Source organism: Petaurus breviceps, unplaced genomic scaffold (genome assembly GCF_028583685.1).
Source record: "Petaurus breviceps papuanus isolate PSGF00001 unplaced genomic scaffold, PetGlider_PUasm1.0 177, whole genome shotgun sequence".
Lineage (NCBI taxonomy): Eukaryota > Metazoa > Chordata > Mammalia > Diprotodontia > Petauridae > Petaurus > Petaurus breviceps.
In genome coordinates, this window is record NW_027185776.1 from 4,540,960 (window position 1) to 4,557,445 (window position 16,486).

The window sequence follows — 16,486 nt, forward strand, 5'->3', positions numbered from 1 at the left end:
AGAGAAAAAAAGCCCATTTCACCAAAGGTATTCAGGGGTGAAAACAAGCTTAGTATAATATTACCTCTGGAACTGGCCATAGAAATCCATATTCTTATGTCTCCATTATGAATATCAACTTCATCTTGGCCTATATCTTTAGGCCTAAGTAGTCCCTCAATGGACCACAATTGCTCTTAGAGCTATTTTTCATCAGTGTCCAGTGGCATGCATCATAACCATCAGCTTCATCATTATCATCACACCTTACCTTTATATAGTGCTTGTTTCTGCATATATTATCTCAAATGATATTCATAACAACCCTGTGAGGTAGGTAGTACAAATATTATCCTCTTGCAATTGGAGGCATTGGGGACCTTAAAGCATTGAATCAAATTAAATCAAATACATCTGTTCCCAAGAGTAGTATAAACACAGTGCCTATCATATAGTAGTATAGATTAATAAATGCTTTTTCATTCATTTTTTTCTTTTAAAGCATGAACATAGTTCATCAGTTCTCAATCTTTTTTTTTTATCTCAGAGACCCTTTAGATTCTTTTTTTTTTAAGCAATCAGGGTTAAGTAACTTGCTCAAGGTTACACATCCAGTTATTTCTGGGTGTGGTGCTCAGTATCTGAGCCCAGGATTCGATCTCCAGGTCATCCCGACACTGGAGCCGGTGCTCTTACTCGCTGTGCTACCTGGCCACCCCTACCCTTTAGATTCTTATGAATTATTGAGGACCCACCCAAAGAGTTTTTTTGTTTATGTGGGTTATATCCATCTATATTTATCATCTCAGCATTATTATGTCTCAACTATAGATATATATATATGTCTCAACATTATTATGAAACAAGTTTTAACTTTGTGAATCCTCTGAAAGAATCTTGGGGTTCCTCAGACCACATATTTGATAACTACTGTCCTAGTTAATGAATATTCCAATAAAATATTCCTTGCTTACTATATACATATATATATGAGATTAGTATAAAGTATAATAGTAGAGCATTAGACTTTGTATTTATGTCTACACAATAACACCACTTCTACTTCAATAACCTAAAAATTCTATCATTTCATCTGTTGTGGGCATATCATTGGTACCTACAAAAAGCACAAAGATCCCATTCCTATCAAGTCATAATAAAGAGTCTCCAAAACTTGATGTGACCCAAAAGCTTCATTACCTGATAGTCAACCTTCTGGTGACAAGTGCCTCCAAATTTAGCAAGACTGATACTCTGATTACAGACAGGCCCATATTCAAAGCCTCTCCTGCTTACTTGGGTCTGTCATAGTTTGGGTTCCATTAGCAAAGCCATGGTAATTTAATTTAATAATAAATAACAATAATGCTTTGGAGGAGGACTTCAGAGAAGGAATATCACAACAACTTATCAAAAAATTGAAAGTTAATTCATCCACTTATTTTTTTATACAGTGCCAACTAAATGCCAAATTCATTTATTTCTTTACACGGAATTCTTTATTGCTATACCAGTCATTTTTCTCTACCATATTCTTTTTAAAATAGCAGTTATTTCTAGATAATGCAATTGGTAAAGGATCATTATCCCTAAATAAAGTGTACACATGGTTTTGCTAGTGAAAGTCAGACTAATCACTATACACATTGGCAAAGTTTTTTCATACACTCTCTTGTCCTACTCCATCCTAACCTAACCTTCAGTAGAATGGCAAGAACTTGAGAAGTAGCAATGGTTGCAGCAGGAGTTTCTGGGAAATGTTTTCCAAGATTTATTTTTTACCACCTTAAGTCAACTACCATTCTCTTTAGATAACTCAGTTCATATACCCATCACTAGATCTGAGAGAGATGGGGGGAAGGAGTGTTCATTTTGAGTGATCTAAGCTCTATATTATCTCAATGAGAGCATTAGCAGCACCTAAAATTTCATAAGTTATTTGTCCATATGGAAAACTTTTCTGGTCACTGGTCTTTGTAGGAAGGGTTGATTTCTAGCTAAGCAAACTAGTGCTAACTGTTAACCCCTATTTAGCTCCATTAGTGACTATTAGTAATCAAACAGGAAATTTAAAAGGCTGACTTAAAGATAGCTTTTCTTGGAACCCCCATATACTCAAGGGAAAGAGCAATAAACAGGCATGGAAAAAGGATAGTTTACAGAATGAATCTCTGAGAAGAACCACAAAGTAATACAGTTGCATTCAAGATTTAGCAGTGGGTTGATAGTAATATGGGTAATGAGTAACTAGTAATAAGGGGATGTAGTAAAGAGATGGTTGTCCATAATGATCCATGAAAAAGGCAAATTCATGAAATAGCCCCCAATACTTTTCAATACACCTCAAAGAAGGTATTCCAAAAGAATGAAAAAGATCAGAGGTGGTATTTTTAGCCCTAAAAGTATAACCAAGAAAAAAAAATTAACTACCAACCCATTTGTCTACTTTCTCATTTATACAAAATCTTTGTGGGAATAATATTTTGATTCCTACTCTGAGGAAGAATTCAGAAGGGAACAGAAAGACTTTTGTAGAAGATATTCTATGGTAAATTGCATTTTATAGTCATATAATTGAGAAATATAGAGAATGTAAGATCCCATTGTATTTGTTTATTACCCCCCCCAAAAAAAAAATTAGCTTGGCTTACTAAAAGACCACCTTAAAGACTTTTTCAAACAGGTATTACCATGTTTTTGTTAGAATTATCCAAGATTCCATGATAGAGACAACCACAGAGAATGCTATCCAACAATAGTTTGAATATCAATACCAAGTAAGGTATAAAATGGGGACATATATACTAATCAGTGATGATTGTTTCTGCCATGGAGGATGTGCTATGGGAAGTCTGATAGAAAAAAGATTCCCTGAAGATGCTAAGTTTCTCTAGATGCTCCAGTTTGCAAATAACACTGTACTAATTACACCAAGCTGCATAACACTATAGGGCAGACTCAATGAGATTCAGAGCCTTTCAAAGGAGAACATTTAGAAATCCACAGAGGAAAAAAAAACAAATAGAAGAAAAATGTGTATTGTTAAGATCATGACATGCATTTTATGGGCAGTCCCTTGAGTTATTCCATCAATATGCATAGTAGCTTGAACAAGTAATGAAATTAGATAATTATATGGGCCCACAATAAAATAGTAAAAGGAAATTGGACTGTATCACTTTTGGGAAGCAGCATAATGCAAAGACCATATTCTTAACCAATATTGCTTTCATGATGCTGTAGAGAATACCTAGTCACAGAATAATCACAATTTCAGGTGACCCAAAGACACATAGCAGATGTAAGTGAGCTAAGCCACACTACCATGTATGACTAATACATGGCAAGGTACTAATAAAAAGACATAATTATCAAAAGTTCATATGACCAGGAAAGGAGGTAGATTGGTCATGTAGATGAACTGATGGATAACAGACAGGACAGCGTAAGTGTCGCATTGCACTACCTAGGAAGCACCTATGAGACAAAGCCTTCCACAATGGCCTCCCTGTCTCAAGTCTTTCATTACTCCAATTCATCCTACAAACAGCTTCCAAAGTTTATCTTAGTTAAGTGTAGATATAAACATGTCATTACCCTACTTTCATGGAATCATCTTCCTGAGGTCATGGTCCTCTTCGAGAATGATGGACAAACCACACAACTCTATTCTCAATGATCTCTAGTGGCTCCCAAATGCTTTAAGCTCAATAAAATCTCTTTTATTTAACATTTAAACCCCTTTCCAACCTTAATACTACCAATCTCCTTACTCCAATCCATCTTGCACTATGTTGTTAAAATTATTTTCCTAAATCATTAGATTTGCCTGCATCATTTCTCCTTTTCAGTTAACTCCAGTGGCTCCCTATTACTGCCAAGATCAAATATAAATTCTTCTATTTGACATTTAAAACTTTTCACAACCTGACCCCTTCTCACTTTTCCACTCTTCTTTTCCTTTAATTGCCTCCACATACTCTATGGTCCATCTTCACTGTCTATTTGCTGTTCCTTACAAACAATACTCCAAATCTATTCTCCAGATCTTTGTACCATCTATCCACCATACTGGAATTCTCTCCATCCATATCTTCACCTCTTATGGTTCCCTGAATTCTTTTAAAAATAAACTTAAATCAACAGAGGATTCTGGGAAGATGGTGAAATAGGATAGTAAAACCAGGTTCTCTGAAATTCTCCCACAAACACATAAAAATATTTCCTCAAAGGGAATTTTGAGCAGCAAAAATAATTAAAAACTGGGATAAAACAGTTGTCTTCCTAAGGCAACATGGGAGGACTTTAGAAAAACTGACCTCCAGGGACAGAGGTCTGGCCCAATTGAACTGCAAACACTTCTAGGCAGATTCTGCAGAATCAATAGACAGCAAGTCCTGAGGGTAGGTGGAAGCCTCAGCAGAGAAACTTTCACCTCAAGGACAGTGTGGGGTCAGATAGCAGAGCAGGAAAAGATTGAAGGACCCTCCACAGCTGTTAGATATCAGGTCTGTTGACCAGACACAGTCAAGAGGTGTAAGTGAGGAGGAGCAAGCACACAGGCATGTGAGAACAGTAGCAAAGGGGCAGGGACCCTACTGACTGTGGGCACTGGCAGAAGAGCAGAATCCCTGGTTTGGATTTAAATTCCAGGGCAGAGGGATGAGTTGAATTTCATAGCCTCCAGAGGGATTACAAGGAGCAAGAGTAATGATTGTGTGGCTGGGGGCCCTAGCCATAGATCAGGGGCAAAGTGGAATGGCTGAGGTCAGGCCACCAGACAGGGCTTAGAAAACAACCATAAGTAAAACCTGAAACCTAAGGCATCATCCCCTGCACCTTGGGACTAGAACTTGACTATAATAGTTAGTTCCTAAAAATAATAATAATAATAACAATGAGAAAGCATAGGAGAAATAACCCAATCATAGATTGCTACTATGGGGGCAGAGAAAAACTGGGTTCACACTAAGAAGATAGTGAAGCTAAAAAAAAAACAAAACACTGCTGTTTAAAGAAAAAATGTCAAATGGTCACTAGCCCAAAAAGAGTTATTGGAAGAATTTTAAAAGAACTTTAAAAATCAAATGAGACACATTTAGGAAAAGTTAGGGGAAAAAAATAAAAGCAATCCAAGGAAATTATGAAAAAAATCAGACAATTAGAAAAAGACATCCAAAAACTTAAGGAATAAAATAATTCCTTAAAAACTAATACTGGACAATGGCAAGTGATGATGTTATAAGACACCAAGAAATAACAAAACAAATTTTTTTAAATGAACAAATAGAAGATAATGTGAAACATCTCATTAGAAAAACAACTAAAGTGGAGAACAGATTGAGGAGAGACAATATAAGAATTGTTGGACTATCTGAAAGTTACAATGATAAAAAAAAAAAAGAGTCTAGTTACAATATTATAAGGAAAATTACCCTGAAGTAACAGAATGAGAAGGTAAAAATGAAATAGGAAAAAATTCATCAGTCACCACTGAAAGAGATCTCAAGATGAAAACTTACAGGAATATTATAGCCAAGGTTTGAAGCTCCCAGGTTAAGGAGAAAATACTACAAGCAACAAGAAATAAAACTACTTAAATACTGTGGAGCTATAGTCAGGATAACAAAAGATCTAGTAGCTTCTACGTTAAAAGACTGAAGGGCTTGGAGCACTAAATTTTGTAGAGTAAGGGACTTGCTTTCAACCAAGAATAATTTACCCAGCTAATCTGAGTATAATCCTGCATTAAAAAAAATGTTTTTAAAAATGGACATCTAATGAATTGAAAGACTTTCAAGTACTTGTGACAAAAAGACCTGAACTCAATGTAAACTATGACATATAAGATCAAGGAGAAATATAAGGTAAATACTAAAGATCAATTAAAAGGAACTCAATAGGTTGAACTGTTTACTTCTTATATGGGAAAATGTTATCTGTACTCTTAAGATTATTATCATTACTTGGGTAGTTTGAAAGAGTATACATTGATAAAAGGCTTAGGGTTGAGTTGAGTATGATGGGACGATTCTAAAAAAATAAAATTAGGCAGGAAGAGGTAAAATTGAATAATTATACAAATGAGAAATGAATGGAAGAGCTGTTACAGTGGAAGCATGTGGGGGTGGAGGACCGGTAGTGGAGGAATCTAACATAACTGGGTTAAAGAGGAAATAACATATATATCTAGAAGGGCATCAAAGTATTCTAAATTTATAAAGAAATAAAAGGACAAGAGAATAAAACAAAGGAGGGAGTTTTGGAGGGTGGGGGAAGAAAATAAGGGAGGAACTCTTAAAGGGATGGGTAGATTAAGGAATAGAAGGACAAGGTAGTGGTTAGAAGTAAATTAGATGTGTGAGGAGAGCTAGGATAAATAGGGTGAGAAGGATAAGTAGAGAGGGAAAATAGGGTGAAAGGAAATATAAAATTAGTAATTATAACTTTAAATGTGAATGGGATAAACTCGCCCATAAAATGGAAATGTATAGCAGAATAGATTGAATCAGATCCAAATCAGAATCCAACAATATGTGCCTCACAAGAAACACAATTAAAAATGAGAGCTATGGAGTTAAAATAGGGCTGGGATAGTATTTATTAGGCTTCAGCTGACATAAAAATAATGGGTAGAAATCAGGATCTCAGACAAAGTTAAAGCTAAGATATATTTAATTAAAAGAAATAAACAGGGAAATTATGTGTCACAGATATTACTCAATATTGTTGTAGAAATGCTAGCAATAGCAATAAAAGAAGAAAAAGAAATTTGAGGAATTAAAATGGGAGATAAGGTAATAAACTATCTCTTTTTGAAGATGATATAATATATTTGGAATTTCCTAAAAAGTCAGTTGAAACAACTTTAACAAAGTAGTGGAATATGAAATAAACCCACATAAATAATAAGCATTTTTACATATCACCAACAAAACCCAGCAAGAAGAGATAGTAAGAGATGTCTTATTTAAAATAATTGTAGACAGTATAAAATACTGGGAGTAAGCCTACCAAAACACATCCAAGAACTACAGGAACATAATTATAAAACACTCTTTATACAAATAAAGTCAGATTTAAATAATTGGAGAAATATTAATTTCTCATAAGTAGGCAAAGCCAATATAATGAAAATGAAAATTTCATCTAACTAATCTATTTATTCAATGACATCCCAAATAAATTACAAAAAAAAATTATTTTTACTGAGTTAGAAAAAAAATAATAACAAAATTCATTTGGAAGAAGAAAAAGTCAAGCATTTCAAAGAAACTAATTTAAAAAATGAAAAATGGAGGAGGTTTAGCAATACCAGATCTTAAACTATATCATGAGGCAGTGATTATCAAATAATTATCAGAACTATCTAGTATGGCTAAGAAATAGAAAAAAAGAACAGAATAGATAGACAGTATACAATAATAAATGATATAGTAACTTTGCATTTGACAAATGTAAAGATTTAATTTGGGGATATAAGAATTCTTTATGTGTTAAAATTGTTGGGAAAGCTGGAAAGCAGTATGGCAGAAATTGGGCATAGACCAATATCTTAAACCATTTACCAAGACAAGGTCAAAATGAATACATGACCTAGATATAAAGGGAGATATCATAAGAAAATTAGGAGAAAATTCTACATATTACCCATCAGACTTAGGAATAGGAGAAAAATTTATGAATAAACAAGAGATAGAGAACATTGTGAGGTAAAAAATGGATAATTTCAATTGCATCAAATTAAAAAAAGGGTTGTTCAAACCAAAACCAATGTAGCCAAGATTAGAGGGAAAACAGAAAATTAAAGAGAATTTTCAGATTGTCTCTCAGATAAAGGTCTCATTTCTCAAATGTATAAAGAACTTTGTCAAATTTATAAGAATATAAGTCATTTCCCAAATGAACAGTTTTTCAGTGAAGAAATCAAAAGTATATATAGGTGTATGAAAAAATGCTCTAAATCATTGTTGGCTAGAGAAATGCAAAATAAAACAACTCTGATATCTTACATCTTTGATCATCTCTTACACCTATAAGATTGGCTAAAATGATAGATGTTCTTCAATTGGGGAATGGCTAAATAAGCTGTGGTATGTGATTATGATGGAATACTATTGTGCTATAAGAAATTATGAGCTGGTTGATTTCAGAAAAATATGGCAAGATGTACATGAAATTATGAAAAGTGAAACGATCAGTACCAAGAAAATGTTGTACATAGTAACAGAAATATTGTTCTAAGAACCATTTTGAATGACTTTTTTTAATTGAATTTTTTGAATTTTTGAATGACATATTGAGTATCATTAATAGTCAAGGCAACTACAAAGAACCTATGAAGAAATATAGGAAGATGCTATCCACCTCCAGAGAGGGAACTGAAAAATAGAAGTGTGTATGGTATAGTATGTGTGTGTGCGTGTGTGCACACATACATATATATGTACATGCACACGTGTGTGTATAATATGTGTCTTGTGTGTATATATATACACATATATACACACATACATTTGTGTTTAATTAATTGTAGCCTTCTCTAGGGCAGGGCAAGGAGGAAGAGAGAAAAAAAGTTCACAGTAGAGAACAAAAGAAAACTTAGAAGGAAGCTCTGAAAACCACATATAGTATTTATCATACAGTTTTAATAAAAAAAGGAAACCGTCTGAAATGATCATTGATAACTTTATATTGAATCCTCTCTCTGTGCCATGCTGTATACATGGAAATATTCTAAAATAAATAAATAAGCTGAAATCCCACCCTCTGCAGGAGGTCCTTTCTGCCCCCCTCACCCCGCTGCTACTAGGGCCTTCCCCTCTAAGATTACCTTCCATCTACTGTGTGTATGTATTATATATATATCAATCAAGCATTTATTAAGTGTTTACCTGTTCACTAGGTGCCAGGCATTGCATTAAATGTTGAGGACACAAAGAAAGGCAAAAACCAATGTTTTTATCCTCAAAGAGTTCACGTCCTAATGGGGAGATAACATGTAAAGAACTATGTCACACAAGACAAACATACACACATATATTTGTATGCATATGGATGTATATGTGTGTGAATAGTACATGTGTATATACATATGCACATGCATATATCCTTTGTGTGTGCATCGTCCTTTACATGTTATCTTGTTATTTCCCCATCAGGATACCAGCTCTTTGAGGACAGAGATTTGACTTTTTGCCGTTCCTTGCATCCCCAACACTAAGTACAATGCCTGGTACATAGTAAACACTTAACAATGCTTGTTGACTGACTTACTGACTCCCTTTTCAATGCCTTTTCAGTGGCCATCCTCCATGCCTAAAATGTACTCCCTTCTCTCTGTCTCAAAAAATCCCTCATTTTCTGAAACTTCTTGACTCCTCACCTGCTTTCCTTCCTTCCCTTCCTTATTTTCCTTCTTTAATAACCTTGTATTTAACTACCTTATATTTATTTTATATGTATTCCATATATACTCATATATGTACGTGTTTCTTACAAGCTCCTTGAAGGCAAGGGCTGTTTCAGCTTTTGTCTTGGTGACTCCAGATACTATCATGATTCCAGGCACAATTCCAAGTTGATAAGTAAATACTTTTTGATCAGTAGGTGATCAAAATTACCATTAGAATGACTACACTGGGTTAGGTGGATGTTCTACAGAGCATATGGGGAAAACGAAAAAACTTTAATAGGATTTACAGGAAAAACAAGACACATGAGGTGAGAAGGCATGGGTGGTTTTCAGTGTAGCCATAGAAAAGGTCCTTTATCTCATTCATTTCCATCCAAATATCAAAGTAAAGGGAAGAACTTTCTAACACACAGAACTGACTAAAAGTAGGTTGAACTACATGGAAAATAGTAGCAGCTTGTCAAAAATAATGTGGAAAGGATTGCCTAGTATGGGTAGAGAGTTAGACTATATCAAAGACATCAAACACACAGGACTTGTTCCAGTCCTCCCTCCCCTACTAAGGTGTATTGTAAGATCCTTGTCCCTTACTTCATATAAATGTCATTTCACTAAACAAGCCTTTGTAAAGAGAAAGATTCAGATGATGATAGTAATAAACAATAATGGTTTACATTTAAGGTTTGCAAAATTATGTATATCCAGGCTTAGCAATTTCTATTTTATCCTGGAGGCAATGGAGTCTCTGGAGCTTTTAGAGTAAAGGAGTGCTATAGTCAGACTTGTGCCTTAGGAAGATTATTTTGGCAACTTTATGAATGATGGATTGGAGGAAAAAAGAGGTTAGAAGCTGGAAGACCTCTTGGGAGTTATTATAACAGGCTAGATAAGAGCTAGTAAGAATAGAGATAAGGGGGAAAGTGTGAGAAATGTTGTGAAGGCTGAATCAAAACCACTTGGTAAAAATGGAGTGTGATTCAGGTAACATGTTAGCCTCATTTTACTGATAAGGAGACTGAGGCTAAAAGAAGGGAGTCACATGCTAATAAATGGCAAAGCCTAAACTCAAGTCCTGGTCTTCTGATTCTAAGTCAAATATACTCTCCACTGTAACATTCTGGCTCTCATAATGAGAGGTCCTCAAGCTCATCAAAATTCTAGCCCAATCAGGGCAAGACACATTTGAGCAGAGTTTTCCCTAGATAAGAGCTTAACTCCAGAACTTCCTCTTCCTTCATGATAAATTTGCTACCTTTCCCTCTCAGCTGGTCCAAAGAACTGAAAACCCAACTCTTATACAGGTAGACTCATAAGAGCAAATTTATGATCTTAGACAAAGAAATAGATTCACTCATTAACCTGGTTTCTCCTGCCAACATTCACACTCTGAAACATGTATGAAGTAAGAGTGCTACATGTTTCTTAAATGATGCAGCATAGTCTAGACCTGCTCTCATCTGATATCAGAAAGGACATGATCTGAAGCACAAGGATGTTTAAATAAAAATTAGCACCCTAAAGCTGAAGTTTAAGGCCTAGGAAGTGTTTTCTTCAAAATCATCCTATGATGGAGATAGTATAATTATTATCTCCACTTTACCTGTGGGGAAATTTAATCTCAAAGGAGATAAGTTGGCTTGTAGCTACACAGCCAACGAGGCAGAATAAGGACTTGAGTTGAAGTATTATGATCCCAATTCTAGGGCTCTTCCCATAATATTATCCTGTTCTACAGCAAAGATGTCAAACTCAAATAGAAACAGGGCCACAAAACTATATATAAAGATCTCTGTGGACCACATACTGACTTAGAACATAACCAATTAATATTATCTCTGTTTTATTGTATTTTATTTATTTTGTTAAATATTTCCCCATTACATTTTAATCTGGTTCTGGCACATTGGGGAGTGTTGTAAACCACATGGGCCTGCAATCCATGTTTGACACCTCTGCTCTACAGAATTACCAAATCTCTCTCAGATGCCACCTAGTCCAACACTTGCCTAAATAAGAGTCTTCTATATGACAAATATCCAGGACAGGTTGTCATCCAGTCTTTTCCTAAAGACCTTCAGGGGACAGAGGACAGAGGGGCAGGGGCAGCTAGGTGGCACAGTGAATAAAGCACTGGCCATGGAGTCAGGAGGATCTAAGTAAAATCCAACCTTAGACATTTGACACACTTGCTAGTTGTGTGAACTTGGGCTGGTCACTTAACCGCAATTGCCCTGCCTTCACCCCTCAAAAAAACCTATTTTGGGGGCAGTTAGGTGGCGCATTGAATAATGCACTAGCCCTGGAGTCAGGAGGACCTGAGTTCAAATCCAGCATGAGACATTAAACACTTACTAGCTGTGTGACCTTGGGCAAGTCACTTAACCCTAATTGCCCTGCCTTCTCCTCTCCAAGAAGAAAAAAAAGTTCATTGCACTTTGTTAGAGGACTGATCAGACTAATCATTACTATGTTTGTGCCTTTCTCAAGCCTAAATTTGTCTCTGCATTTTCTCCCATTGATCTTGGTTCTGCTTTCTGGGACTAAATAGAACAATCCCTTTACTAATCCCTTTTCTGAGAGGTAGCCCTTTAGGTACTGGAAAAAAAATTATCATATCCCTCCAGTCTACACATCCCTAGTGTCTTCTTGCCATATGTCAAAAATTTGAGGTCATTGTTATCTTAATTAAATAATTTAAATAAATAAATAATGAAGTTATACACAAAGAAAAATAGCATTGTTCATAATTACTAATTATCTATCCTAGATGGAGTGAATCCTACCTTGTGGGAGAAGAACATCAATCAGCCATTCACTGTGATCCCTATAGAAAAAAACACACCATATTTCACATTTTAAATACACTGCAACATTGTTCTCCAAATTACTGCTTTGGATTACCTCTTGTTGCTAAAATCCTTTTCATAGAAATAGAGCATAATTAAGAGTCCTATCTTAATAAACTTTTAAAATGTCTGTTTCTTTGAGGTAAAATTTAAAATTATAGACATTTCATCATGTTCAGTTAGTTTTAAATGATGCTTTCCAGATGATAATTAGGCCAGAGAAAATACAGTATGGTCTGTGCCATGCCAATTGTGACTGCTGCAAAACTAATAAGCAGAAACACCTATCTGAAATACAAGTTAAATTTGGAAGTCATAGGTTTTGCTTCCATTTACTTAAACCCATGACTTGGTAACAAGGGACTACTTCAAATCCAAGGCTGAATTCATTAAGCATAATTGTTTTCCCCTGCTGCTTCCAGTGTCATTTTGCAACTGCTCAGTGTAGAGAGCTTCTAAAGGAAGATTGGGAACGTGTTCAATGGCACACAACAAAACCTTTAAAGTTAATTATTGGACGAATTTAGAGAAACCTGGCTCATGGTATGTCCAATGCTAATACTGGAAAGACTTTGCTTCTGAACTCATTGTGACTCTTCCTTGTATTTGTGAGACTAATGACTTTACCTACCCTGCAATCCGCTGGCTACATTCTTCACAAAGGTATAATGGTGGTGGTTTATCTCCTAAAGCCACAGACAGAGAGGGGTCTATGCACATCTGAAACAAAAAAGAGAAGGCCTAGTGAGTGTTTTTCTTCATACACAGAAGCTTCCTTGTTGCTAAAGCATACATAGTTACCCTCCATACATTCCTCAATTGTAACATTGCCAAAACCCTTTGAAATAAGGATGATCAGGGCAGCTAGGTGGCGCAGTGGCCCTAGAGTCAGGAAGACGAGTTCAAATATGGCCTCAGACACTTGATCACACTTACTAGCTGTGTGACCTTGGGTAAGTCACTTAACCCCAATTGCCCTGCCTTCCCCCCTCAAAAAAATTTTTGAAATAAGGATGATCTCTATGTTATATATGAAGAGCCTGAGGTCTGGAGAAACTAAATGACTTTCCGAGAGTAGTGACTGGCAGAGAAAGGAGCTGAACTCACTTCAGTGCTCTTTCTGCTGTACAGGATCACTTCTCTTCAAGAAGGAGGACCGGTATTTCCATGAAAATCTAGAGAGCTGCTAGAGAATATTTAGAACTGTTCTTCCAGCTAAATATTATATGTTTGAAGCTTAAACTAACCATTATATCTCTTAATTTTTGCTATTACTTTTTTGTCTGAATAGCCAGAATCCTGGAGATTGCCCAACCCTGAAAATATTTTTATTTATTTTATTTATATTAAGGATATTATGTTATAATTTGTAGTTTAATCATATTCAACTCTTCATGACCCCTTTTGGGAGTTTCTTGACAAAATACTGGAGCAGTTTGCCATTTCGTCCTCCAGTAGACTAAGGCAAACAGAGGTTAAGTGACTTGCACAAGGTCACACAGCTAGTGAATGTTGGAGCCCAGATTTTAATCCAGGTCTTCTTGACTCCAAGCCCAGAGTTCTCTATGCACTAAGCCACCTAGCTGCCATAGTACATTACAATAGAGCTTCCCATTTGAATATAGATCATTGGAGTTGAAAATCACTCTCTAAAGTAATAAACAGATAATAATGTCTCTTCAGGAGAAGGAAAATGATTAGTAATTCATAAAGAGAAGAGAGAATGCATGTTATAATTTTTTTTTGGAAAAACTGCTATAATAGAAGGAAGTTATATTTAAAGTGGTTGGCTTTTCTCTGTTTCTCTAAATCAGAAAACATTTTTCCTTTCTGAGATGCTGGCATGGAATTTTTGCTTTTTTAAGCTTTCATTAAGAAAATTGATCATTCTAACTACTTTTGAGTGAGCTTTACTGTATTAAAACTCTATCCATCATTGATTTCAATGACCATGAGTTTTCCCCCACTGAGTATTCAGAATCATAGACTGTGAGAGCCACAAGGGACTTTAAGGACCATCTTGTCCAACCTGCTCATTTTACAGAGAAAGAAATTGATACCCAGAAAGAAGTGATTTGCCCAAAGTCACACAGCAAAGAAGCAGCAGATCCAGGATTGAAATTTTATCTATTACCTGTTTTCACTATAACACTCTGCCTCTGCTCTGATTTGCTATCCCTATTATATAATTGTCTTGAGAACCCAGTTAGTCAACTCCCTGTGTATTTTCAAACATCTGGATATGTAGCATTACATGGATGAAACATTCAGAAAGCTAATTAAATTTACCACTTTTCAAGATAATGTTCCAAGGGTGAATAAATTAAAAGAAAGTCCATTTGCCAAATTTTCCAAGGTCATTTTCAATTCTTCTTGGTCTTCAAAATATACACAACCCCTACTGTGCAGTTAATGTGCTTGGTACAAAGTCTTCTGAGATTTCCTTCTACCCAGAGGCCATAAAAACATACCAGAGTTCTGTTCTTTAATTGCATTTACTGATTTTTTGAGCGGAAAAAAGCTACGAGATCATATTATCCCAATCAGTCTTTCCTTTAAAACCTAAAGTCTGAAGGAGTTTCAAAGTTATGGGAAAATAGTGAAAATGGCTAAGTTTAAATAAATGTTATTACCAAAACCAGAAATAAATTAGATGAAGCACGGCCAAGTAAATTACTGCATATGAATGTAAATAATATCAATGTATCAAGAGAAATGAACAAGTAATTCAAAGAAATATGTAAAGACTTGTATGGGGGGCAGAGTAAAGATGGCAGAGTAGAAACAGGACTTCCATAGAGCTCAGGCTCCAACCTCCTCCAATTCAAGTAAAAGGTGACTCTGAACAAACTTTGGAGCTACAGAACCCACAAAATGACACATAGGAGCTAACCTCCTGCTGAGGAAAGCCAAGCAGGCCAGCAGGAAGTGACCAGTGCAGCTATCTGGGAGCCAAGCCAAGCCCTGCATGAGCCTGAGGTTTTAGCTTCAGGGTGGCCTGACCAGCCACCAGCTGGAAGGACTTCAGATAACCAGCAGCTGTGGCAGATTCCAGACTTATCAACCCATAGATGCTAAGGACAAAGTGAGAGGTCAGTGTAGTGTGGACTTTGGTATCCAGTAGCTTGGGAATGCAGTCAGCCTTTGCCCCCAGGGCAAAAAGCCACAGAGGCACCACAGCTGTGCAGCTGCTGCCACATGGCAGCTTCAGCTCCTGTCCTGCAGATTGTAGTAGTAATAAGTGACCAGTCTTAGGGGTAATACCTCTTGCTTTAACCTGCTTGGATCTGGATTACAGCCTAGGGTGGAGGTCCTGGGGTGTGCGACCAGCTTGCCAGAGGGCATGGAGGCTTCAGAGAGGGCACCCAACTAATAACTCTGGCAGATGAGAAAACCCCAGAGTTTGGGACAAAGCTCCCCTGTCTAGTGGCAGAGTCCTAATGTGGCAAAAAGACCAAAAGTCAAGAAATTGAGTGGCAACATGACCAGGCAAAGGAAGCAAAGCAAACAGAGCAACCCAACTTTACACTCCTATTTTGGGGACAAAAAGGATCAAAGCATGGAGCAGGAGGAAGACAGTGAAGTTATAACTCCTGCACCAAAAGCTGCCAAGAAAAATACGATCTGGTTACAGGCCATAGAGGACCTTAAGAAGGATTTTGAAAACCAAATAAGAGAAGTGGAGAAAAAATTGGGAAGAGAAATGAGGATGCAAGAAAATTATGAAATGAGAGTCAACAACCTGACTGAAGAAAATAACACCTTAAAAAATGGACTAACCCAAATGGCAAAAGAGGCTCAAAAAGGCAATGAGGAGAAGAATGCCTTAAAAAGCCAAATTTGCCAGATGGAAAAAGAATCTCAAAAGTTTGAAGAATCTCAAAAATCATTCCTTCAGAATTAGATTGGAGCAAATGAAAGCTAGTGACTTTATGAGAAATCAAGATCCTATTAAACAGATCCAAACAAATGAAAAAATAGAAGGCAATGTGAAATATCTCACTGGGAAAACCACTGACCTAGAAAATAGATCCAAAAGAGATAATTTAAAAATTATTGGACTACCTGAAAGCCATGATCAAAAAAAGAACCTAGATATCATTCTTCAAGAAATTCTCAAGGAAAATTGCCCGGATGTTTTAGAACCAGAGGGCAAAATAGAATCCACTGATCACCTCCTGAAAAAGATCTCAAAAAGAAAACTCCTAGGAATATTATATCTAGGTTCCAGAATTCCCAGATAAAG

The 16,486-nt window shown here is 36.0% G+C and overlaps 1 protein-coding gene across 1 annotated transcript in view; it reads right to left on the reverse strand.

The window, feature by feature from the left end:
• Positions 1-16,486, reverse strand: part of UNC79 (unc-79 homolog, NALCN channel complex subunit) — a 345,437-nt gene that overhangs the window by 237,879 nt on the left and 91,072 nt on the right. Inside the window, exons 9-10 of the mRNA XM_069086022.1 lie at positions 12,872-12,960; positions 12,178-12,218 (exon numbers count right to left, since the gene is read on the reverse strand). Coding sequence (XP_068942123.1) covers positions 12,178-12,218; positions 12,872-12,960 — 130 coding nt within the window. The remainder of the gene's footprint in view (positions 1-12,177; positions 12,219-12,871; positions 12,961-16,486) is intronic.